The sequence below is a fragment of the Diadema antillarum genome, unplaced genomic scaffold (assembly GCF_040938485.1).
Source record: "Diadema antillarum isolate AM-2024a unplaced genomic scaffold, OU_Dant_1.0 seq00000886_RagTag, whole genome shotgun sequence".
Taxonomy (NCBI): Eukaryota; Metazoa; Echinodermata; class Echinoidea; order Diadematoida; family Diadematidae; genus Diadema; species Diadema antillarum.
The window spans coordinates 235,837-260,921 of NW_027271750.1; the positions used below are offsets into that span (position 1 = coordinate 235,837).

The 25,085-nt window shown below is 37.9% G+C and overlaps 1 protein-coding gene across 1 annotated transcript in view; it reads left to right on the plus strand.

Annotated features, from left to right (window-relative positions):
- Positions 1-1,220: 1,220 nt before the first annotated feature.
- The window catches only part of LOC139740828 (coactosin-like protein), a 34,262-nt gene continuing 10,397 nt past the window's right edge, over positions 1,221-25,085 (plus strand). The window contains exons 1-3 of the mRNA XM_071651400.1: positions 1,221-1,604; positions 9,408-9,490; positions 16,589-16,746. Coding sequence (XP_071507501.1) covers positions 1,522-1,604; positions 9,408-9,490; positions 16,589-16,746 — 324 coding nt within the window. The 5' untranslated portion in view covers positions 1,221-1,521. The remainder of the gene's footprint in view (positions 1,605-9,407; positions 9,491-16,588; positions 16,747-25,085) is intronic.

Genomic DNA, 25,085 nt, shown 5'->3' on the forward strand with positions numbered 1-25,085 from the left:
CTAAATGATAAGGTACCAGTAGTTGAGAATTATTATTTTGACAACTCCAATTAGAGACCAATAAGAGAGATATGATACAGTATTGACTGATGGTTTATATTTTGTATCAGTTTTTGTATCTTGTTTTGTTTTGAACAAAGTTTTGTGAAAGAAATAGATTTTATTTTGAATGTGAAAATTTGAACAGAGACATTTATGGTGATTTGATGATGTCGTGTCATTACGGCAAATATATGTTATTATCTTTACCTAATTTCCTCCTTTATACAAGAAATACGAAGAAGAAATTATATGCTTCTCATCGAACTTCAGAGCAGTGATTCACTGTAATGATTACTAAATGATAGGGTACCAGTAGTTGAGAATTATTATTTTGTCATTTCCATTTAGAAACCAATAAGAGAGATATGATACAGTATTGACTGATGGTTTATAAATGGTTTATAGTGTTTTGTGAGCGAATATATATATATATATATATATATATATATTACTATGTGTGTGTGTGTTCATATATGTATATGTATATAATATATGTATATTTTATATCTTTATATCTCATGTATATATATATATATATATATATATATACATGTAAACATATACACTGAACTTATCAATGTTTAGCACTTCTTATAGGCCTAAGTTAGCTTGAGAACAGAATGCAGAGTCTATATCAAAATTGCTACTCAAAGAGAGTATATCCGCTCAATATAGGGCGCCACCTAATGCGCAGGTTGCCGGCACAACTTTGCAGCACTCGATACCCAAGCGGTCATGAATAATAATAACATTTACACAGAAAATATATTGCCTATGATGCTGCATTGTGTATCATTTCAGGATCAGTAGAGCATTTAATGAGTATTGTCCATCGACCAAACGAGAAGATGCATTGTTAATGTAAATATAGGGGATACCCATTTAAAGACATACATACTTTTGAGTTCGGACACCTCAGATCACGGACGAGAGCATCCCGTTCCCATTACGGTACTATACCAAGCAGTGATTCCGGTCTTATATGTTGTCCATACATGGACTTCCGCATATAGACTCATGTCCCTTATCATACACACGCATTCGACACACTGCCGGGCAAGACGAGTCGCACATGTTAAAAAAACCGAATCCGCAAGTTGACGCCCCTTTTCGCATGTCGTGCGCAAGTAACTCGGTGATATCAAAAATTTGTGTTCTTCCGTATAAGAATAGCGCGTGTAAGGGACCTTAGTACATATTTAGTGTATCGATCGGATGTCTAATCAGTGAATCTGTTGTTCGGGGATTGTGACGTGATTTCAGGACTTTATTACCGGCGTTTAAAATAGCGTTCTGCCGCATTCGACCAGTACTCTATTACTGCCGCAAAACCGGGCTACTGAGGTTCTGCTCTCGGACGCTTGGGACATAATTTGCCCACTGCTGTACCGTCTCCCCGTAGCTGACGACATCTGAGGCGGATCTTTTAATTGGCTTAACCACTTCTCCAACGGGGATCACTCCACAGCCGATATCAACATGAATGAAAAGGTGTTCGAGAACGAGAACGAAGTGATCGACGCATATACACGCGTGAGAAGCGACGAGAACGAGGAAACGTGGTAAGAAAACTGAAGATGTCTTGCAATAATTGAATGTTAATTCTTATATTCTTGTCTCACAATTTTGAATGGCAGCACCAGAAACATCTGTACGACTGCAGCCTGCTGCATTACAGTATTGCCTCCTGCAAATTTAAGAAGTTTTCGCAATTTCTACAACTTCATGTCTATAGCAAGGAGGTCTGAGGCTCGCCAAATGCACTAAGGCCTCTATGTCTATGTGTGTGTTTGTGTGTGTTTGTTCTGTTCTCCTTTTAATGATAGGTAAATAGACACTTGCATTATTTTGTCATCATCAATTTCTCAACTGATATTACTGTCGGCTATAGACTTTTTAAATGACAATAGCGCACGATATAGGCATAACCTTTGAAACATGAACCTTTTTTTATGAGGCCTGATAAAATATTATTATGTTTGTTATAACTTTTTTTTTTGCTTAAAGAAGTAAAAGGTTACCCGCAGTTAGAGGACACCTGAATACACACACACACACACACACACACATATATATAGACGTTAGATGTGTACGAACATGTGTGTGTGTGTGTGTGTGTGTGTGTGTGTGTTATAGGTAGGCGCTTGTGCGCGGGCGATATTCTTTGCACAGCCTGTTACGCTTGAACGATCTGTGAAAGAGTTGAATACTAGAATTATTGTCTTTATTGATACCCGTCCTTCACTTTATCTTCTTTGTCTCTCTCTCTCTCTCTCTCTCCCTCTCTTTCCATCTCTTTCTGTCTCCCATTCTCTGCCATGCTTACGGGCAAAAGGGCAAAAGTGAAATAGTGCAGTACATTAAGAAAGTGAGCTTTGATCTATGTATATTTTGAAAAAAAAAACATCCTCATCCACACACACACACACACACACACAAAAACCACGTTACATATTCAATTAATCATATCAATGACATGTTTTTACTTTTTAATTATTCCGTCATGTTTTATATAATTCTATCATATGTATATGATATATGATATATGATGTATTGATGTAATATATTATGAATAATATATATATATATATATATATATATATATATATATGTGTGTGTGTGTGTGTGTGTGTGTGTGTGTGTGTGTGTAAATACATAATATGTTATGTTGCCATAGGTAGGAAATATCGAGTGAAGCAAGATAAAGCAAATCAAACAACTTTTGCAAAGCTGAGGGATAAACTTTGACTCCTTGTTTTATGGGTGTCGAGGGGTTAGTGTAATGATTATGACCAAAATGTGTTCATAAATCTTGGTCCGATAGGAATTCTTAACTCTTATCAACTGGCCAATTTCATTAATAGCTTCCATGAGAAAGCGTATACTTCCTCTTACTCAGCGTGTAAACAAACCTATCTTCTTTCGTTGCCCCTCGATCATTCGGATTTGTGGTCCCAAATCTCCTTGACTGCTTTCCAACAGGTCATTTGCTGCCTTCAAAATTAAAGTAGGGACAGCAACATACCAGCAAGCTGAAACTGGTTTAATCCTTTCTGTACCAGGGACTTTGGACAGTGCGTGCAATGCTATGAGGTTTTCTGTATCAATTGGCACTCAAGGCACATAAGGGGTTAACCCTCACAGAACCACCACTCCATAATGCCATAGATGTTGTACACAAACAGATTGTCGATAGCAATAAGAGGGTGAATGAAGAGCGCGTTGAGGGAAACGGACGCATGTGCGATCGATGCCCACTTGAAGCGCTTGAACGGTATACGGCTAACAAATCGGTCAATGTAAAATCTCACTTTTTCTCAGCGTCAGCTCAGAAGGAATGACTGATTCCACGGTAATCATTTGCCATAAATGTTTTTATAGATAATTTATCATAAATGCCATAAATCATGTCGGACCCCTTTGTTTTGTTTTATTGTAATAATGTTATCCACACTACAGGGTTGCAAGACAGTCAAGCTTCGTACTTATTTTTGGTAATTATTTTGTATGGAAATTAAGATGTACCGTATGTGATCATATTACAGGTGTATGAAATATAAAACGAAAATTGTTGAAATTGTTAAAGAAATAACCATTTTAGTGTGTAATGCCATATTTATTTATACAATGTTCTGAACTTGCTGAACATTGATGTAATTGTAAAGCACGTCATGCAGAAAATAAATCAAATCAAACTAAATCAAATAGTTATTTTAATTTGTTTTATATTCTATCTATTCAAGTAGCAATATAATGGGATCAATTCAGAGCATGCAAAAGTCACTTTTCCTCGAAATTATTTTGAATGAAAGTGAATGAACATAAGCAGCAAATCATAGGATACCTGATATGAGTTAAATCAACCTTAATGATACATTTAGTAACTTTATGGCGGTTTGAATGCCAGTGAAGTATCTCACATGGGTTCCTTTTAAAGCCGCAAGAACAATCCTAAATTATGTGGATGATAATAATATATGAACACGGTCATTCCCCTTGCCACTCATCGTAATAATGATTATGATCAAGTGCGCTTAATTGACACTTGAGTGTAGTGTGTGTTTCCTCCTCCTCCCCCTCTTCTTCTTCTTCTTCCTCTTTTTCTTCTTCTTCTTTTTTTGTGTGCTGTAACTATACTCAGTAACACGACCTATCGTCCTTCTTATACAATGATAATGCACAAGTTGACCCGCAAAATAAGGTCGACCACCCTTTTTTCGTGTTTTTGTTTTCGAGTTTGATTTCAATTTCATCGAACCATGACGTAAATTTTATGAGCTTTGTGAGTGTTATCTAATTATCCTCGTCGTGTGTCTTTTAATTAGGGACTTGGGATGTTGGTGTTGCTGTATTTCATGCTCCCCCGAGTGTATATTTTCACCGGGGTGTGCATTAACAACACGTGACGTCTGCCATTATGACATCATGCTGTGGATGTCTGCATGTGTGTACTCATAGTCGTGGCGTGACTCATGCTCGAGGGGGGCTTTCTACCTTGTCTTAGTCACTCACGATCTCTCTCACCCCGCAAAAACCGAGCTATGTGCCAATGAATGACTGTACATCGTCAACAAATCAAGACCCCCATCCCCTCACACACACACGCACACAGCTAATAAACGCCATTCTCTCGTAACATCTACCCTGCATGGCACGCTTATATATACATACAAACATATCAAAACACACTTATCGATCCGGGACATGATGAAACAAAATATCCGAATGCCACTCGAGGTCTTCCTGGTCCTTGCACGACTGTTCGAGGTCATTGATGTCCATCGTCGATGAGCGGAGTCTGTGCCCCGTGGGATGGGGGTGGGGGGGGGGGGGGGGGCTATGGCACGGTCCTCTGGTTTTTCAAAGAATTTCTTAAGGGCTTTTTACACTTGTAAATTTTTGCTTAGCCCCGGACCAACGGTGGGGCTAAGGGGGGGGGGGGGGCCTTAGCCCCACCGTTGGGGCTAAGGGGGGGGGGGGGGCCTTAGCCCCACCGTTGGTACGGGACTATCCTTAGCCCACTTTCTGTTTACACTCGTTTTTGCCAAAGTGGGCTAGCCCCACCGATAGTACGGTACTATCTGGCCCTGCAAAATAGCAGGGGTTAGCACCGCAATTGCGGTGCCAAGCAAGTGAGTGTAAACAGAACGAAAAAATAATCCTGGGCTAAGCGACGGAGACGAAGTCCGACCCTCACTGACCAATCAGAAACGAGGTAATCAAGTGCTGCCGGTGCGTGCGTGTACGTGTACAGTACACAGCGTAATTATGAATATTCATGTGGTTTGGAAAGTCTGGGGCTAAGAAATACGAGTGTAAAAAGGTCAGTTTTCTCCTTAGCCCCGGACAAGAGATAGTACGGGACTAATTGGCGAGTGTAAAAAGCTGAAAAAAATTGGTACGGGACTAACGATAGTCCTGGGTCAGAGAAAGTCCGGGGTTAAGAAACACAAGTGTAAAAAGCCCTATAGACTTCGTTGAGCGTGGCGGCTCCGTCTTCATTCACAATTTTGGCTGTTTTCAGACAGCCGACTGATTCATAATGAAGCATCTCAGTGGGACTCTCGGTTCCATGGGAATTGTTCCATAAAAGGCCTTTGAAAAGCATGTCTAATAGTCATGTCTGCATAGACATGAACCCTATTTCATATTTTCGTAATAATGACATTTTTGTTGACGTCATCATGATTCATCAGTCGTCACTTTCAAAATAATGAGGGCATCACAGTTAACAGTCATGTCATGTATTTGTTAATCCATCCATCCAGTCCTGGATGTCGAAATTGTTGAAATGTTATTTTGTTTTTAACTTAGGATGGGTAAGCATGTCATTTAGTCGCTGGGGCGACAAGACTTCGTATTCACCAAAAAAAAAAAAAAAAAAAAGTCAAATGTTCAGGAGAGCATAAAAACATGGCAGCCAAAGCACTGTATCAAATTGGATTAGCCTTTCCTTTGACATGCCGTGGTGGATTCATTTTTGGGTAAGACAGCTAGGATTTAGACAGGACATCCCTTAACCGATTATCTGACCATCAATCCAAACAAGTCATTTTCACCAAAATTTCAGATACGAGGTCTTGTCGCGTTATCTGTATTATTCAATTGATCATTTGCAAGTCTGCTTTCCAAAAGATTAGCTAATCCATGACTTCGATTTCAGTGAAGGACTGGATGTTTTTTGATTAGCAATGTATGCCACGAATTTTATCCTACATACTATGCCCACACATTGTTTTGTTTTGTTGGGGTTTTTAGCCCTTAGCAACAAGTGGCTTAAATACGTTCGAAGCCACGTTCTTCTACGTCTCCCATCATTTCAAATCCGTGAGAGCGTGTATTAGATGCAGAATCCATTGGGAACCTTGCCTGCGTCTAGCTTCCCTCACCGATACTCTTCTTCATCATTCAATGATGAACACTCAGCTCCCCTGAAACCGCTTGTGTTCAAAATTCGACTTTACTGTCTATTTTTCAGCGAAATGTTATGACAGTGCATGGTGTCTGCTTTGTTTCCATTCTTTAACGCCATCATTAAAGGGGACCTTCAGATGATTTTCTGACTTTTACATTTAAACAACTATAAATTAGTTAAGCTGAGTACAGAGTTTCAGAATTTATAGTGATTGGGATGAGGAATGAGAATGTTTTCAAAATCTATAACAAATTGCAATGAACAAAGATGATGACATGGCAGCCTCATCGTAAGAATGCATAAGTTGGGGCTCAAGGAAGCAGAACAAAAGAAGAAGGCATGCATAGAATCTTCACAGGTGAACTTGTTGAGCAAGCGGTATTGTAATGAAATTACACTGCTACATTTCTGAAATATGTGAGAGGCTCCTATGTCATCAACACTGTTCAGTGTAATTTTTTAAAGATTTTCAGTTTATTGGTTTCTCTGCTCAGGGACCACAATAAATTCCACAAGAAGCTGTCGATTTATGTATTACATGATGTGAAATGAGGAAAATCATTTGGAATGCCCCTTTAAGTGTTAAATCGACGAAAACGGGTGAATTCAGTGGGAGTTAAAAGATGGCACCAGCTATTTTAACGAATCAGTGACGATCAGACTCCGCGATTTTCACACGCTCTCGTAGCGAAGACCTTGTTTGTCTGCCCAAAATAGATAGACTGTGATAACTTTAATGACGAGCCACATACCTTTATCGGTAGAGTCCGTACGAAACATAGAAAAACAGTGCATTGGCTGCACTTTGATGACTGGGTGACGCAACAATGCTTTTTTACACACTCTATCGGATCCATAACACATTGCAACTAAACCTAGAAGCGGCGCCGCACGCTTCGGTCAACAGGTTAGTAGATTAAAGGTTCAAGAAATACACTCTGAATACAAGTGGCCGGGGTAGGGATAGGGGTGCGAGAGGGTGGTATAAGGGGGTGGAGGTTTGAAAGGATGTGGTCCGAGGAATATTGACTGATGCAAGGAGAAATGAACGACCAATGATGAAAGCATGTAAATTTTAGTATTAAACCTCAACACCTTTTCTACTTTGATGAAACTTCGATCATTCCGTCCGTCTGTTGTTTGTTTGTTTGTTTGTTGTTGCTGTTGTTGTTTTGCAATATCTGTCACAGTCGACTTGAACTTGGAGTAGTGTTGTATTTTCACAAGACGTATTAGTCTGCGAAAATGAGTTGTGCAATGTAATGTCACCGATACAATCATAGCAAGTATCTTCAGTATCAAGTTGATACCTAAAAAATTACGTATGAACCATTTTCGCCCTTTAAATATTACAGGTAATACAGAATCCGTTTAGGATTCAGAGATACAAAGTTAGACATGAAGCACATGTTTGATTAGTTTAATACTTTGCCAAGTTGGATGACAGTTATAATATATGAGGTATTGTAAAATGTTATGTTGATAGCTTTTGTCGTCTTACAGATCAGATCTAACCAGGTAATGAAAAGCTCTACATTATGTCCCTACAATTCGAGAAGGCCCATTCACAATACTTATAAAAAAGGGGTGAAATTCCTTATATTCAATTCGGGGCCTATCAGGGGATCACAACACATTCCTTATTCAGTTGCCCTAACTGACAGCCGGACATTTGTAAATGTTTATGACAAAATCTTATTGTTGCGTTTCATTCAATCCAAAATACAATGCCTAGGATGTTTGTTTTTTTTTAAACTGATTTAAACTCGAAATGACCTGCAGAGTATATACTCCTTGCATATAGCGTTATACCAACAAGACAACATAACTGCAGGTGTTCATGCAATCAGTGCAATGCCCCATCAAGTCAAATCAGCTTTAACAAACTTTGAAAATTAAACAAACAGAACGGACCAGGTTTCATGAAAGTGTATTGACGGAAGTAATTAATTTCATTTTCAAGCATAAAACGTTTTCAAGAAACGGTGATATTAGTAAGAACCAAGAACAAACTACATTAATCATATCATATGAGATGGTAATATCATAATTTCATAGATTTCTCATTCACCTGTACCTACAAAATTCACCAATCTTACTTATTTCCACATGAAATCAATAAAACAAAAATACTCAATAAAAATCTTACATTAATTTTTGTTGTGTTGCATTTCACCATAGTAGTTACAAATTCCAGGGGAAAAGGTTGCAGTTGCGAATCATTGGCCCAAAACATGTTATTCTTATTCTTATCCTTATTCTTCTTGTTATCATTATCATTATGATTAGTAGTAGTAGTAGTAGTAGTAGCAGCAGTAGTAGCAATTATGTTTTTGTGAAAAAGTAATGAGAGAATATGAATCATGATATCGTCACCTCAGCTAATTTTCATATAGTAGTTGCGTCCAAAATAACTTTATTCGGTAAATTATATCTAAAACTGTAAAAATTGCTGTAACTTTTTTTTTGTGCAAGTGCGTTAATCATTCTCTCCGTCTGATATTCTCGCCCACTCAGTTCATATCTTCGTTACTTTGTCATTCAATGTGAAATGTATTCTTCGCTTTCATTCTCTAGTTTGTTTGCTTGTTTACTCATTTATTTATTTATTTGTTTGTTTCCTTTTAATTTTACTTTGATTTCTCGTTTCCGGTTAACTTCTCTTCTCTTCCTCAGGATGTTGATAAGATTGTTGTTGTTGTTGCTGCTGCTGCTGTTTTTCTTCTATTCTGATCACTCTTGTGTGGCTTACGTTTCTTCTCTTTTCCTCAGGATGCTACTCAAATTGTGATTATTTTGTGTTTATTCTGATCCGGCGCACCTGGTTTGCGTCTCTTCTCTTTTCCTTTCCTTTTGTTTTGTTTTGTTTTTGTTTTTGTTTTTCGTGAAGGGTGCTCCTCTAATCGTTGATCTCTAATTTCTGGTGTTCTTTTCTTCTTCTTCTTTCCAGGATGCTGCTCAAATATGAAGGAACCAAGGTGACGCTAACCGGAACTGGTCTGTTGTATGATGAATTTCTAGCTAAACTTGGGGGTGAGTTGTACAAGTTTTACCTAGGTGTGTCTAGAGTAAATTGTAGTTTTTCATCCATTTGAAATATTATCAGGGTGCCACAGGATATGGTCTCACAAGCAAACAAGTTTGCAATGAAAGATTTCAAACTTCCGTCAAAGACGTTGCCTTAAAACGAGTCTCTTGGGAAGTTTTGGATCACGGGTCAAAGGTCAAGGATAAGAAGGTCAGGCTGAAATACTAGAATTACGCTATTCGATGCGGAAATTGGAATATTTTCTGCTTACCTTAAAAATGACTCAATGTATACACTTAATTTCTTTTTCATCTAATCAAAATGGCTCAAAGTATTGTCATGAAAATTATGTGCATAGGCCCTATATGTTATCAGATAAAGATTATTTGGGGTAGAATGTGAGCCGTGGGTCAAAGGTCAAGGGTCATAGGTCAAACGAAACTTGGTTCAAGGAATGTATACATAACCACTAGACACATTTTGGGGTTGTGCCATCAAACTTTTAAGCATGTCATTTCAGTTTTTTTGTGGAGGCTCCTATTGATCTGAATTAGGAATATTCGAGTTATGAAGAGTTGTTATAAAAAAAATATTTCTTACTGCGTTATCCAAACAAGGTGGCGAAACTAATATCATGTGCTTTTCAAAAAATGTTATTTCTAAACAGATGAAAATTTTTGACATTATGAATATCTCCCAACTTGAGGTCCCTCTGAAGAAAATAACGTTTATGTTCTTCTCACCCAAATCTTTACTCATAAATCTATGAAAAAGAGAAAAGAATCATGATGAGGACCTTGTAAGCTACTCAAAAAGAACATTGAAAGTTTGAATTGGGCAAAAGATAAACAAAGCCATGGAGTTTAATTGATTCTAAAAGGTTGTAGCTACAAAATATCGCCTTAAATGCGATATTTCTAGTAGGCTTCAGTTTTCAAGCGTGCAGAATGGTACCGGTATATGGGTTGTATCAGGGAGGTGTAATCGGGAGCTTCAAACACAGGCTCCTTGTATTGAAGGTACTACAGTGTAGTACAAAGTGTATCAGAGTATCTGGCTGGGGAATCTAGCAACGGCACCTGATTTTCGGCCCCGTACATACAAGGCAGGGCTTAAGACGTACAGTATATGATATTCGCCTTTGTGTTGTGATATGTAACGTGATAAAATAACGACAGTGCCATGGAAAAACAGCGCCTTTTTGTCACATCAATTTATTATGTAAACCAAATACTGGTTAAGTGATGGCGGATCGCTAACATGCTGCTCTTTAATGGGCAGAACATTATGGGATGTCCGCCAATGGTAGAGTTTTTTTTTTTTTCGCGCAATCAAGTCGCAAACAATACCAATCGATGAAATGATGATGATTTTAACGCCGTAGACAGAGTTGAGTTTCGTATTCTGTGCACATAAAGCTACATTCTAAGCGATTGATATTTTGCGTCGCTTTGTGGTAAAGTGATGTATCAGGAAGCAGCGAGATATGCTATTGGTTAGCATAGTTTGCTAACCTTGGCTATTATAATACAGATAATGACTGGCTAATATGCAGAATGTTACAACCTCGGAGTTTGGCAGGAATGCTATAAACGTCCCGTGTTGAAGGCGAGGGACATGTAACCTTCTGCAATAGTGCCGTTTGGAGTTCAGAGCAGTAAGTGCAGATAATTATGCGCCACGATTGCTGCTATTTATTACGCTAACTCGTTCTCTAGATATTCTGAAATCTCTTCAGACTTTCCCCACTGTTGATATATTCAAATCTAAAATAGGTATACTAGTAGGCCTACTTGTAAAGTCACTGCCCTCTGATACGATTTTTTTTTTGGTCAATGATTAATAATAATCTGTATTGTTGTGGTTATACTTTAATTATAGCAGGTTATATAGGTCTAAGCTGCGGGTTGTTTTCCCCCTTCTTTTTCCCTTACTTCTTTTCCTCTCGAAACTTGAATGTACCAATTGTAATATGCGATTTTTAGTTCAATTTATGTATTTTATGTTTTATATCGTGTTTGTAATTTTGACGTTTTGGACCACACGGAAGGCCAGCGATGTCATGTTGGCATCGCTGAATATGGAGTATCCAGCCGTTGTCTTTTATACGAAAAATAACAAAAATCAATCAGACTTTTCGCAGGTGTTAATAGGTTTTCCTGGGAAACATGGTTAACATATGAGCACCTAAGGTTCATGACTTGCCGATTCTATGCTAACGAGTTTGTCCCCCCCCCCCCCCCACACTAAACTAAATGCACAGTAATGAGGACATGGAATACAATAACATCAGAATGCCCCCCAAAAAGAATATGAATACATTTAAAGTGATTAAAATGCAACGATACCCATGTAGTTATTCAAATGAAGGAATTCTTGCGTCGAGTTGTTTTTAATGCACCTGATTGACAAATCGCTCTTCCTCTTCATAAATAGCATCGATTATTCAGTGTTTTAGAAGTAGCTATGATTGAAAAAATAATGATAAAATTAATGGACATACATACTCCGGTTGGGTTCGAACCAATGATCTCCTGATTACCGGACAGGCATCGTATCCACTTAGACTACCGAGCTTCCGCCTGATTTCCAGCACTGGTTCTAATTCATTAGCATCCAGCAGGTAGCCCTGCGTATCTAAATTGATGAATTCTTGTGTCGAGTTGTGTGTTTTTTTGTTTTTTGTTTGTTACGTCAATGCAATCTAACCATGGGTTGCAATATTTCATGTGTTTCATGACTATCAAGCTTTGTCTATAGTAACTGAAAGCACGAGTTTTCTCCCACCAATGTCATCATGAATTCCAATTGTAAATCGGTGTTCTATAGAATGTTTTATGAACTATACACAATGGAATTCCTCGATTAACTTGCTCATAAGTGCTTACCATTTTCAATTTCGTTGTACAAAGGGACTGTCCTTGATCGGTCGCTTAGCCATGCAAACCGCCACCGAATGATCTTTTTTTTTTTTCGGCTTACATTTTTTTAAAATCTGCTGCCTATAGGGCTATTCATAATGATACATACATTTGACTTTCATCACCCAGAGCCTTCCGTGATGATGTGTACATCCGAAATAATATTTCCGTCTGCCCAGTTTAAGTGAACGCCAATTAACTTGCTCAAAAGTGATTACTATTTTCAATTTCGTTTTATAAAGAGACTGTCTTCGATCGGTCGCTAAGACATTCAAACCGCCACCGAAATATCTTATTTTTTTTTTTAGGGGGGGGGGGGGGGGGCTTACATTTTAATCTGCTGTCTCAGACTGTTGAAAATAATGCATACTAGTACACTTGACTTTCATCACCTGGTTAAAGGAAACCAAAACCTAAAGAGAAGTGTGGATTGATTGAAAGTCAGCAACATTAGTAGAACACATCAGTGAAAGTTTGAGGAAAATCGGACAATCGATGCAAAAGTTATGAATTTTTAAAGCTTTGGTGTTGGAACCGTTGGATGAGGAGACTAATATAGGTTATGACGTCATATGTGGACAACAATATAAATAAAATATAATGGGAATTCCACACACACACAAATCACTTTTCTAGCATAATGAAAGAGCACTTGAGTAACCGCTTTCAGAAAGCAGGGGGAATAGCTGCTACACTTAACGTATATGTCAGTATCAAGTTGATGGAATGTGTAATTTTCCTGAAAAATGAATTTCTGTGGAATTCTCTTTATATTTTCTTTGTATTGTTGTCCACATATGACGTCATGAACTCCAGTAGTCTCCTCATCCAGCGGTTCTAACACCAAAACTTTAAAAATTCATAACTTTTGCATCGATTGTCCGATTTTCCTCAAACTTTCACTGATGTGTTCTAATAATTGCTTTCATTCAATCCACATTTCTCTTTGGGTTTGGGGTTCCTTTAACGAATTCTTGCGTCGAGTTGGTTGTTGTTGTTGTTGTTGTTTTGTCACGTCAATGCAATTTGCCCATCGGTTGCAATATTTTGTGTGTTTTATATTGACTATCAAGCTTTGTCTTATAGTAATTGAAAGCACGAGTTTACTCCTTCTAATGTCATAATCACGAATTCCAATTGTAACTCGGTGTTCTATAATGTTTTAGGAACTATCAGACAATGGAAATCCTCAATTAACTCGCTCATAAGTGCTTACCATTTTCAGTTTCGCCATATAAAGAGACTGTCCTTGATCGGTAGCTTAGCCATGCAAACCGCCACCAAAAGATCTTCTTTTTTTTCCGGCTTACCTACATTTTTAATGTGCTGTCTCAAGCTGCTTCGTAATGATGTATACACTTGACTTTCATCACCTGGTTAATGTTCAAAGCCTTCCGTGATGATATTGTGTACATCTGAAATAATATTTCAAACTGCCCAGTTTAAATGGACGCCAAAGCGTCGGTTGCAATTGGTTGAGACCTAACTTCAGGTTTTCAACATTTTTGAAGAAATAATAAGAAACTTTTATGACATATGAAAGAGCAAGTTATTCCAAGAGGAATCCAGTATTTATCATTTGATGAAAATTTGTTTTAAAATGGCTGAGATTTCCAAAACAGAGCAATCCCAATAAAAGGTGGGGCCTACTGTTAGTTACGTTTGCTTTGTTTTACTGTGTTTTTGGATGTCTCGGCCATTCCAAAACCAATTTTCATCAAAAAAAAACACCTCTGATTCCTCTTAGACTGGTATGCCCTGTGCTATTTCATGGTGGTTTCTTGATATCTTGCAATACTATTATACATGTATATACCATCCTTTTAAGGATTGAATTCACATCCACAGAAATCATGCACTTTCATTCGCACCATGTAATTGGTTACTTCTTGGCACGTACATTCTAATCATATTAAAGATCTTGAAATGAAAACCCTTCCAGCAAAACATATCCAGCGAAACAGCAATACCCTTGAGGTTACGCTCGAAAGTTACCTGAGTACCTTCTGTTTACGTTAAAGGGGCTTTTGAATCTATCTCACATCATTATACAGCATCACTGGAAAACGGCGACCTACAGCAAGTTAAGTACATAGTGATTGTCGCGTGTTTTCTGCGTGATTAGCAAACTGCAATCCCCGCTTCTTCCTCTTCCAACCCTGGGAAGGGCTACCTTATCCCATGACCCGGAAGTAGACAGTGCCCTTTACAGGCAGCAGACTGTAGGACAGGAAGGAAAACGTTTACTTACGCCCGGCTTATTACGGCGATTTCCCATTATGCGTTTATACGAAGAGTTACAGGATCATTAACCTGTATCTTTTCGTTTAATCTACGTTGCACAAACACTTAACGAATTTCACAAGGTTATGCGATCACTTCCTTTAAAAAAAAATCTCTATCGCGTGTTGGGTGCAGATGGCTTTGAAGGTTATGCTATATCTTTCAGCCAAGCGCTTCGCTTTAAATCTTTCCGTGAAAAATGATATCCTATATATCCACACGGAAACACTTTATAAGGGTGAGTGGTTTTGTATCTACCTGAATAGGTGAGGAACCTCTCATAAACTGTTGTCAGGTATATGTCTGTCGTTGAAATTTATCGCCATTATTCCGTTCTAGGTGAAGACGTTTATTGCACCGAAACTTTACCAATCTTGATGGCGGCACTTTCGAGACTATTTTCGACCCAGCAACCCGCCATTCCCTGAAACTGGATTATTGTTTCACTCCACACTGGCGTATTTAGTGTCACGTTATGCCCGCGTGTCTAATTTTGAAATATGATATGCAGGTTACTGTTTCTTTCGATGTCTTTGCATTTGTAAATGCATTTGTATGTATGAAAAAAAAAAAATGTCCGTGTAGGATGTCGGCATTACATTGTATTAACAATACAATGTATAGAGAAAGACCAGAACGAAAAAGTCTAGAACGGTTTACACTATACTACAAATTATTTACTATGTAAATCTCGGTAGATTTTATAGTGACATTTAATGTGACAAGCTTTGTATCTCAAAACACCTTCCATGGTCAAATGACATGTGAAATCAGTATACACACATGAACATACACGCGCACACACACACACACACACACACACGCACACTTACGAACACACATACCCCGGTAGGGGCGGATCCAGAAATTCCGTAAAGAGGGGGCGCCTTTACAAAATTAAAGGGGGGCGCATGCCCCCCCCCCCCCCCCGCATTTTGCTCTTTTTATTTCTTTTGTTTTAACAAAAAAAAAAAGTAAAGGGGGCGCGCCCCCGATGCGCCCCGCCTGGATCCGTCACTGTACATAAGGAATACATTCTTATAACCATGAATTTGAACAGTCTGCTCTTATTTCGAGCCTTGTTAAAACGTCTCAGCTTTCTCTCTCTCCTGGAGCGTGATTATGTATGTACTACAATACTTTGCTAGCCTTGATATGTCCTGAGCATAGTCTTGTGGGTTTGTCCATGTCTTTAAGAGTATAACGTGAAATTCACGACAAGGAGCAGCAAAGCAGATATCATTAGTATTATCTATTACGGAAACAACTTCCTTATTACGTGACTACGTTGATATTTCATTTTTTTACTGCTGGTTACTGAACATCATGCGTGTTAAATCACTTGCGGATATTCAGTTGTTCATTACGTTGGTGGGGTTTTTTTTCTTATCTATGTCACACTTCCTTCAGATCGAATAATCATTCGGACATATCATGAAACAGTACTTCAGAAAAGAACTCAATCTAATCTTGGAGTAGGAACATGACCACGTGGATTTTACAGAATGCTTTACAAAATGATACATTCACATAAAGCACGCCATCCACGTTGCACATGATGAACGTCTTGGGAGTTCACTTGATGATTATAGAATATAATCACATAATGATAGAATATTCTCAGGGAATATTACTTATTCAAGTCAACCTGAATGAAGAACATGATTATTAGCGACAAACAGCTTAGGAGACGGTTGACTTGTTTTGGCCTCATTTGTCCAAGCACGAGATGAATTATTACCTATTCACTGCTTCTTACATGCACTGACCATTTCCTGAAGCAGATTGGAAAATCTGCCCTCGAAAAATATCGCATGAATTACTCAGGGTACCTTCAAATTAACCCGCGTCTTTCCTAAAAGGTCAGGTGATCAATGTCTCTCTTCTTAATTTGCATAGATGACGACCGGGCTTACGGATACGTGCGCGTGGAGACTGGTGACGAGATGAGCAAACGAGCAAAGTTCATCCTCATCACGTGGATCGGCGCCAACGTCTCAGCCATGAAGAAGGCCAAAGTCAGTACAGACAAAGGATCCGTCAAGCGACTTTTAAGTGTAAGTATTACCGTGACGGAGAAAGGCGGAAGTCACGTGACTATACAAGGCCATGATTGCCCATTAATGTATTTTGATGTAGTATAAATTGATTAAATCTTTTTCCAAATGATAACCAAGTAGTGATAATGGTAACGACGATGATGCCAAGTCAGGAAAAAGAAAATTGTTCATTTTTTTTTTCATTTAGACTTACATGTACATGTATATGAAAACCAGACAAGGGTTTTACTGTTTATCTGAGTCTCTTCTTCATTTCTGAAATTCTGACTGACAGACCTTGGTAGTGTCACTCCTTCACCTGACAACGGTAATTAATTGCCCGTCTTGCCATCATGAGAAGATAATAACGAAAAGGATGGCAGCATGCTTCAAGGACCATTAAATCGCATTTTCATGATACTTTGTAATGCCGTTCTTCACCGAATACGCAACTTTTTAGATTATACCAGGGAGGTGACTTCTGCCACCTTCTTGATTAGACCATGGAGCTACAACACTTTCAAGTTCAAGTTGATTTATTTCACTTCCAACAAACAAATAATTAGAAATACAAAGAAAGGCTCACATACACAGACGTCATGAAATCAGTACCACAATGCGATGAACAGAATAACATTGTAAAAGAGATACAGGTAGATTATCAACAGAGATACAAATAACTGTAACGTCACTGTGGTAAATGCATAAACAATATTGCTGGAAATGGAGGGGACTGCTAAAAAGCAGAGCTTGTAGAATGCAGTCCCCTCATAGAGAAAAAAAAATATGATTGCAAAAAAAAAAAAAAATTTCCCTTAGCGGTAGCAAAAAAAAAAAAAGACAGACAGAGTAATACACACATACATTCACACATACGGACGCACATTAACAAACACATGGCGGCTCTCTTGTAAGGAAAGATTGATGAGAGGATAGAAAGATATAGTAGTGAAGAAGGTATATAAGTCCGAGGTGGACAAGGGGGGGGGGGGGGGGGGGGAGAGGAGAGGGAAATGGTGGGTCATGCTATAACCAGGGCACTGGAGGCACAGAAGCACGGGCTCGCTGATGAACAAAGAGTAGTGAGATTAACGAAACAACAACAACTTTGAAAATCAAAAGTAAAAAAAAAAAGAATGAATTATTATGCTGCATACGAAGTTTTTAAATGATTCTTTAACTTCAAAGAAAATGTATAAAAACTTAAAGCTTCTTTTATATTATTATCAAGAGAATTCCAAAATTTTGGTCCAGAAAAGTAGAATAAAGATTTTGCAAAAACCGTCCTAGTCAAAGGCAAATGATATTCATGGGATTGACGGGTTGGATAAGCATGAACAATTTCATTCTTTAAAAACATGGAATCAAACACAAGGGGGAGAGAATGGTTGGTGAGTTTATACATGAATTGTCCTAATTGCAAACGATAGAGGTCATACATTTTCAAAATATTATTTTCGTGGAATAAATTATTAGTATGACTTCTCCACGATTCGTGACAAATGATACGAAGAGCTTTTTTCTGTAATAATACTATTCTTTCTGTATAAGTAGAAAAAGTGTTTCCCCATGCGAATATCCCATAATTTAAGTAAGGTAGCATCAAAGTAGAATATAACATAAAAAGTACATTTTTGGAAAGATAAAATTGAACTTTGTTTATAACACCTATATTCCTTGAAATAACACGACATACAGAATCAATATGCGAACCCCAGATAAGTTTCTTGTCCAGAATCAAACCTAAAATTTGATGGAAGAAACTTCTTCTATGACCGTGTCTTCCAGGAAAATATTTCTCGGTAATTTTTCCAGCGAATTACTGAACAGCATGCATTTAGTTTTTTGCAAATTTATTGATAATTTGTTCGCTCTTATCCACTGGAGTAACTTCGTTAATTCACTATCTAAAATATCAATTAATCGATCAGAATCAGAATCAGATAAAAATACATTAGTATCATCCGCAAATAATAAGAAAGAGAGGATGTTTGAAGAATTTGACATATCATTAACATAGAGAATAAATAAAAGGGGACCTAATAAGCTTCCTTGAGGAACACCACAGTTAACATTTTACGTAGTCGATGCATGTCCGTTGATAAATACAACTTGTTTTCGATTAGTAAGGTAACTCCTGAACCACTCCAAGGCCTTTCCTCTGATACCATAATGTGATAATTTGTGAAGTAGTATGCTGTGGTCTATGGTGTCATAGGCCTTGGAGAGGTCCAGGAACAACAACACTAGCTCCATGATTACGATAGCCAATATTGTTGCTACAACTTTACACGATATCTCCAGTCATTTGCATCTTTTTGAGAATATAACGGTGTAACTTGGTTGCAATCGACATCTTTTATATAATCTTCTTTCCTTTAAAAATGATCAAGGGCAATTTATTGGGTTTTTTTTTTCTTAGAGTAAGGGTCAAAATGGAAACAAATGAACAGTCATCAGGAAGACAGAACTCTGTTTTTTTTTTTATGAGAAATAAGCTTTAATTGCTTTATAAGGTTTAGATACAGCCAAGTTTGAGGAAAATTTGGCATTGTATGCGAACTCTGCACGCAGAACAATTTTATGAAAAACACTATGGCAAACGCTCTAAACGACGTAACCATTCAAACAAACAAAAAACAACATAAAAAGCTATTTGCTTCGCAAAAATCATATGTATTAGCTGTATTCCATCTTGCGGGGGGGGGGGGGCGGGGAAGTAGATATAGGCTGATAAGTGAGATATTGTTTTATTGCTGTAGTGTGGTCAATGGATTGCGCGATCTATTCAAATTAGGGAAATGGTTTCATATAGCATATTGCGCATGTGTTTCATCTTGCTCTGCAAATTGTCCCTATACATTACAGGAAAAGTATATATTACACGGCCTACTGCAGTGAATTCTGCGATCATTAGGCAACTGATGGTCCCGGGTTGTGCAGTAGTGTGACGTTAATTATCTGCATATTATCATCTTGACACCCCTGTCACCTGCGACCGGTTGTACGAAAGCTGATGCCCTTTTCTCTCGCAGGATAGGTTCTTTATTTCATCTCCCCCCCCCCTCCCCCCACCCCCGTCATGCAGGGAACCTTTGTTCCGCCGTACCCATCACACTCATACACGTCCTGAAAATGATCATGCGTGTAATACTTTTATATATGTTAAGTCATTGTAATGAAAAGAAATAACAAACATACGAAAACCGATAATTGTTTAGACACAATCATTCAAATAACGACGAGGCCCATGTTTACGATCATAAACAAATACTTGAAAAATCATGCAAGAAGATTTCACCACAAAGCTGAAAGCAAATCGTATAGTGTATATACAGAATAGCAGAACATAACAGAGCATAGCAAATTCTCTGATTTCTTCCTTTATTTTTCTTAACAATTATTAGTCCCAGTTAACATCGTCTCATCGTTTGTTTGTTTGTTTGTTTGTTTGTTTTTGTTTGTTTTTTCATTACTATCTTCGTGATCGTTAATAGAAGAAACTTATGTACACTGGTATCTGTATAAATACACGTCGACAAACAATGAAACACCGTAAAGAAATAAATGAATCTGAGGTATTCAACATTTTCTGTCACCTAATTCATCCACACAATCATAAAGTGGCTGAAAGATCAATGGTTCATCCTATACCATCACCATTTTAACACCTACGAGGATATCTTAATAGACCCCAGATAAATAGGTCTATATACCCCGCCTCAGTGGCATATGCATACCCCTGGGATAAGATGAATTGGGTGTGTCACATCGTCCGTAGATACACGAAGTCTTTTCTTTTAGTTCGCCCCTTTTCAAGACGTGCGCGATGAGTCGATTATAATTTCCCAGAGAGTGAGTGCTCTTGTCTTCATTTTTGAAACGCGACGACACCATTACGATGATTCCACCAGCCTGCTTCCCTTATCAAATGGATGGTATAGTTTTGGTTGAGATGGGGATTCAGGTTTTAACCGTTTGTGAGATGATTAGAAACCACTTATATGAAATATTAAAGAACTTATACATTCTGCGAAGAATTTAAAGTTTATTTGATGAAAATCGGTTATGAAATGGCTACGATATCCCAAAGCAAAGTGATCCTATCATAAAAGGTGGTGGGACTCACCTTCTATTCGAACCACATTGTTTCACTTTTTTTCGGATATCTTAGTCATTTTAAAAACGATTTTAAACAATAAAAAAAAAAATATATATCATTTTTGGAAGGGATGGTAGTGAAATGTGCGAGGAAAAAAGAATAACAATTCCTTTATACTCATTGTAGGTAATCGAACGTGATATAATGCTATTTTCAGCGAAGTATCAGAACACTTTCATGTGCAGACGTTTCCGAAATCAACCTAATCCAACAATTAAAGAAGTGTATGTGAGTATAAGAATAGAGGAATGCGTCAGTTTTTGTTGTTGTTGTTGTTGTTGACTACATTACCCTGCTACAAGGAAATGGGAAACGCACTTTCAAATTCATGATCGTATATAGAGTTCCTGAACGTTGAAACGCAACCTTCGAGAGTCGTACGCTCGCGAGCTACTCAGATTTGGTACTTAGGTCCTACGTCGAGGCAGAATAAGTGGATTTGCTTTGATCGGGGTTCGTGCATATTATTTTCATATTCTCCATGCGGTTTTTAAGTGGAGTGAAAATGTGTTAGCTGAGCCCAAGAACCGAGGTGCCATTTCATCGCCTTACTACGCTGCAAGCTCCGCCGACGACCGCCGTGTAGATAGGATTATGAGGTATAAGAGGTGTCAATTTAGTTCGAGCGCATAACGATTCACGCTCCTCGGATACTTGCAGGGTGCTTTGCCCCACGGCATGAATAGGAACATTTTACTGGTCTCAGTCCGTCCACTCACTGCAACGCGAAAACACGCCGGGGAGACACATTCTCTTGCCGAAGGCATTTCAATTTCTAGTTTTCTACGACATAGACTTGCGATTTAGCTGAAGCATGACTGCAATTTTAAAGTACATGCCAAATAATAATTGGTGATTTATTTGGCATCATACTTCTTACAATATCCCACCATCATTACTATAACCACGCCCAGCTAGTTTGGTTGGCTCTTTGTTGTCGTTATATTTGGTGGTGGTGATGTCTGATTTACAAAAAGCTATTTTGCAAGCTCTATATGTTGATAATTTATGGCAGACTGCCAATCTCAATCAAGATTATGAATAGACCATTAATAAAGTAAAACTTGTTTTTTCAGAATCATTATAATTCATTTCATTTCATTCATTCTTATTAAAAAAAGATACAATCATTAACACAACGTGATTGCATGAATACAAAATAGTTCAAATATTTACATCTGTAAGTGAATTGTTACATCATAAGGGATCGAAACTGAATCTAAGTCATACAGTCATTACGGAATCAATTAACGTTGTATCAAACAATATGTAATTAAGTAGGTTTGCTATAAGAACAATATAATATACAATGTATTTAAGTTATCAAATGACATGGTCACGGCGCCATTTATGTATATATCTGAAGAGAAAATTCTTGTGAGGTATACGTGCCATCACCAGTGAGAAGAGAATAGGTTTGGAGTGTATTGATCTCATTTTTTTTTGTCAGTTTTGCTTAAATACTTTCACCTTTCAGTACATAGGGATATCGCATCACTGTGTAAATGTTCTTCACAACTTGAACGCCGTACAGTGACCGCCCGCCAGTATGAGAAGTACCATCTATGAGTACTTCCTCGTCTACAAAGTTACCACGATTCAGTACATTATAATATGCCCTGAGCCGAGTATCAAACGTTGCTTGTTACCTGTCCGCGACGGTCGTGGCCTTGAAATGATGCGTGTACTACACAACAGAATACTGAGCTATACAGGGTCTAATAAAATATCATAATTATAAACATATAGTTTAGTCTATAAGCTTCCTAGATGTTGATGATGCTGAATATATGGGGGGGGGAGGTCATACGACTCACACACACACACGATTTCACGAATAAAAGAAATTGGTGTGGGCACTCACATCGGCGACCCTTAGAACATAATTGTCAGGAACAGTTTTTTTTTTATGGGGGTGAGGGGAAGGGGGATGGCGAGGGGTTAATTACTTCACCCTGTAACTTACATCAATCTTAATGTTCTTGCAAGAATTTAGTGCTTTTCGTGTATGCTGGTCATGATATAGATTGGACGAGGTTGCTAGAAATGTTACCATTTTATTTTAAACAGAAAGAGCTGACGAAAGGTCGTAATTGTGCGATTGCCACCAAATTTATCACGACAGTCCTTTTACGAACATAACGGCTGTAACCTTAGGCTATGTTTCATGCTGATAATTCTAAGCTCGTGCATGGCATCAAAAACTTCTCGTCCAAAATCAAAGGATTAAAACAAATGATTGCGTCTTTATGATAAACACCCATATAATAGTGGCACAAAATGGTACATCTCTTTTCATCCTGTACTTCAAGGACAAAAGCCCGATGTAACACCAGAAATGTTAATGGTAGTGATATTGTCCCAGGGTAAATAGCCTCTCCGATTTTAGCACTCTTTTTTTTTTTAAGAGAGCTCTGCAATTCTTATTACCCAAGCTTTGCCAGGTACCCATTTTATAGCTACATGGGTCGAGAGGAACATCTTGGGTAAAAATATCATATCCAAGGACGTAAGTACTTGGTAGGGCTCGAACTCGGGACCTCCGTTTCAAAATCAAAGAGTATCATCCACTCTACCACATCAGAGCCTCCACGTAATACATTATTATAGTGTTGTGTTTCTTATGATATATATCATATATATATATATATATATATATATAGTTTTTCATGAAAGTTTTAACTTTGGAACAAACAAGAAGATAAAATGTTAATAACAGGAACCGGAAGGCACGTATACACTGTTACGAGCAAAGTTGTCTATAGAAAATTACGGATTATCGATTGCTACATGTATATCCAACGCGATTTTTTGTTTCCTAAGAACGTGTACACTATAGGGCTCACACGGGTAAATAATTCCCCATAGAGACGTGTGTTAAAATTCAAATTTCAAAAAATTCTGTAAAATAGCTGGGAGAAATGAGGTGTTTCATCTTCACTAACCTGAAAAAGTGAGATATTACCTTTCATCCATCAGATTGCCAGGGTGGGTTGTTCTGCTCTAATTCTGTCCAGGGGTCCGCAAAGCCAGACTACGAGTTCTTGTCACTCAAAAAATCACCTATTTTCCGTACACGTACCCAATGAAATATAGTCCCCTCAAATTCCATCAGAAAAGCTTTCATCTTCCAACCAAAATGCAGTTTGTAGAGGAATTCATACTCAATATCTACAGCTATTCAGTTTTTCGCCAAACTACATCATTGATTTTTAATTAATTTTTTTCTTCATTTATTTTGGTATCTTTGGTACGAATTTGTGAAGGGGTCTGGGACAGTCCATTTTATTTACAGGTGTGAGCCCTATAGTGGAGGTCATATTTCTTATTTGACTTTTAAACATCATAAATGTGTTTTTTATGATATTTTCCCCTACATCATATGAGAAATTACACTTTCAAGGATTATAAAGCTTCTCAAAGGGACACTTTTAGAAAATCATGCCCTTTAGGGTTTTTTTAAAAATAAATCTTGCAGTTTTGATCAGTTCTTCTAAGATGAATACATAGATCCAGGCAGTTATCCTTGATTGTGGGTGTGTCATCATCACCTTATAGCCTACAAAGTACTTGATAAGACTTTGTTTTGTCAAACAGACTAACTTTATGTATTTTGAGCTGTTTCAGTGGTAGCCAAAACAAAGAAATACATTAAAATAACACAGTCATTCAAAGTTGTGTGATACTGATGACTGACTGCTATGTACTAAGATCTAGTGACAAGAACATAATATTGAGAAAAGAAATAGTAGCAAGACACAGTTGAGGAGGGGGGGGGGGGAGTAGAGGAGAGAGGTAGAGAGAGGGGTAGGGAGGGGAAGGGGAGGGAGGAAGAGATCTGACACAATACAAGATACACAATACAAGATTAACACAGTCATTCAAAGTTGTGTAATGCTGATGACTGCTATTTACTAAGATCTAGTACCACAAGAACATAATATTAAGAAAAGAAATTGTAGCAAGGAAGAGTGGGGGGGGGGGGGAGCAGAGGAGAGAGGTAGAGGGGGGGGGGGGTAGGGAGCAGAAGGGGGAGGGAGGAAGAGATCTGACACAATACAAGATACACAATACAAGAAGTCATTCAAAGTTGTGTGATACTGATGACTGCTATTTACTAAGATCTAGTACCACAAGAACATAATATTAAGAAAAGAAATTGTAGCAAGATAGAGTTGGGGGGGGGGAGTAGAGG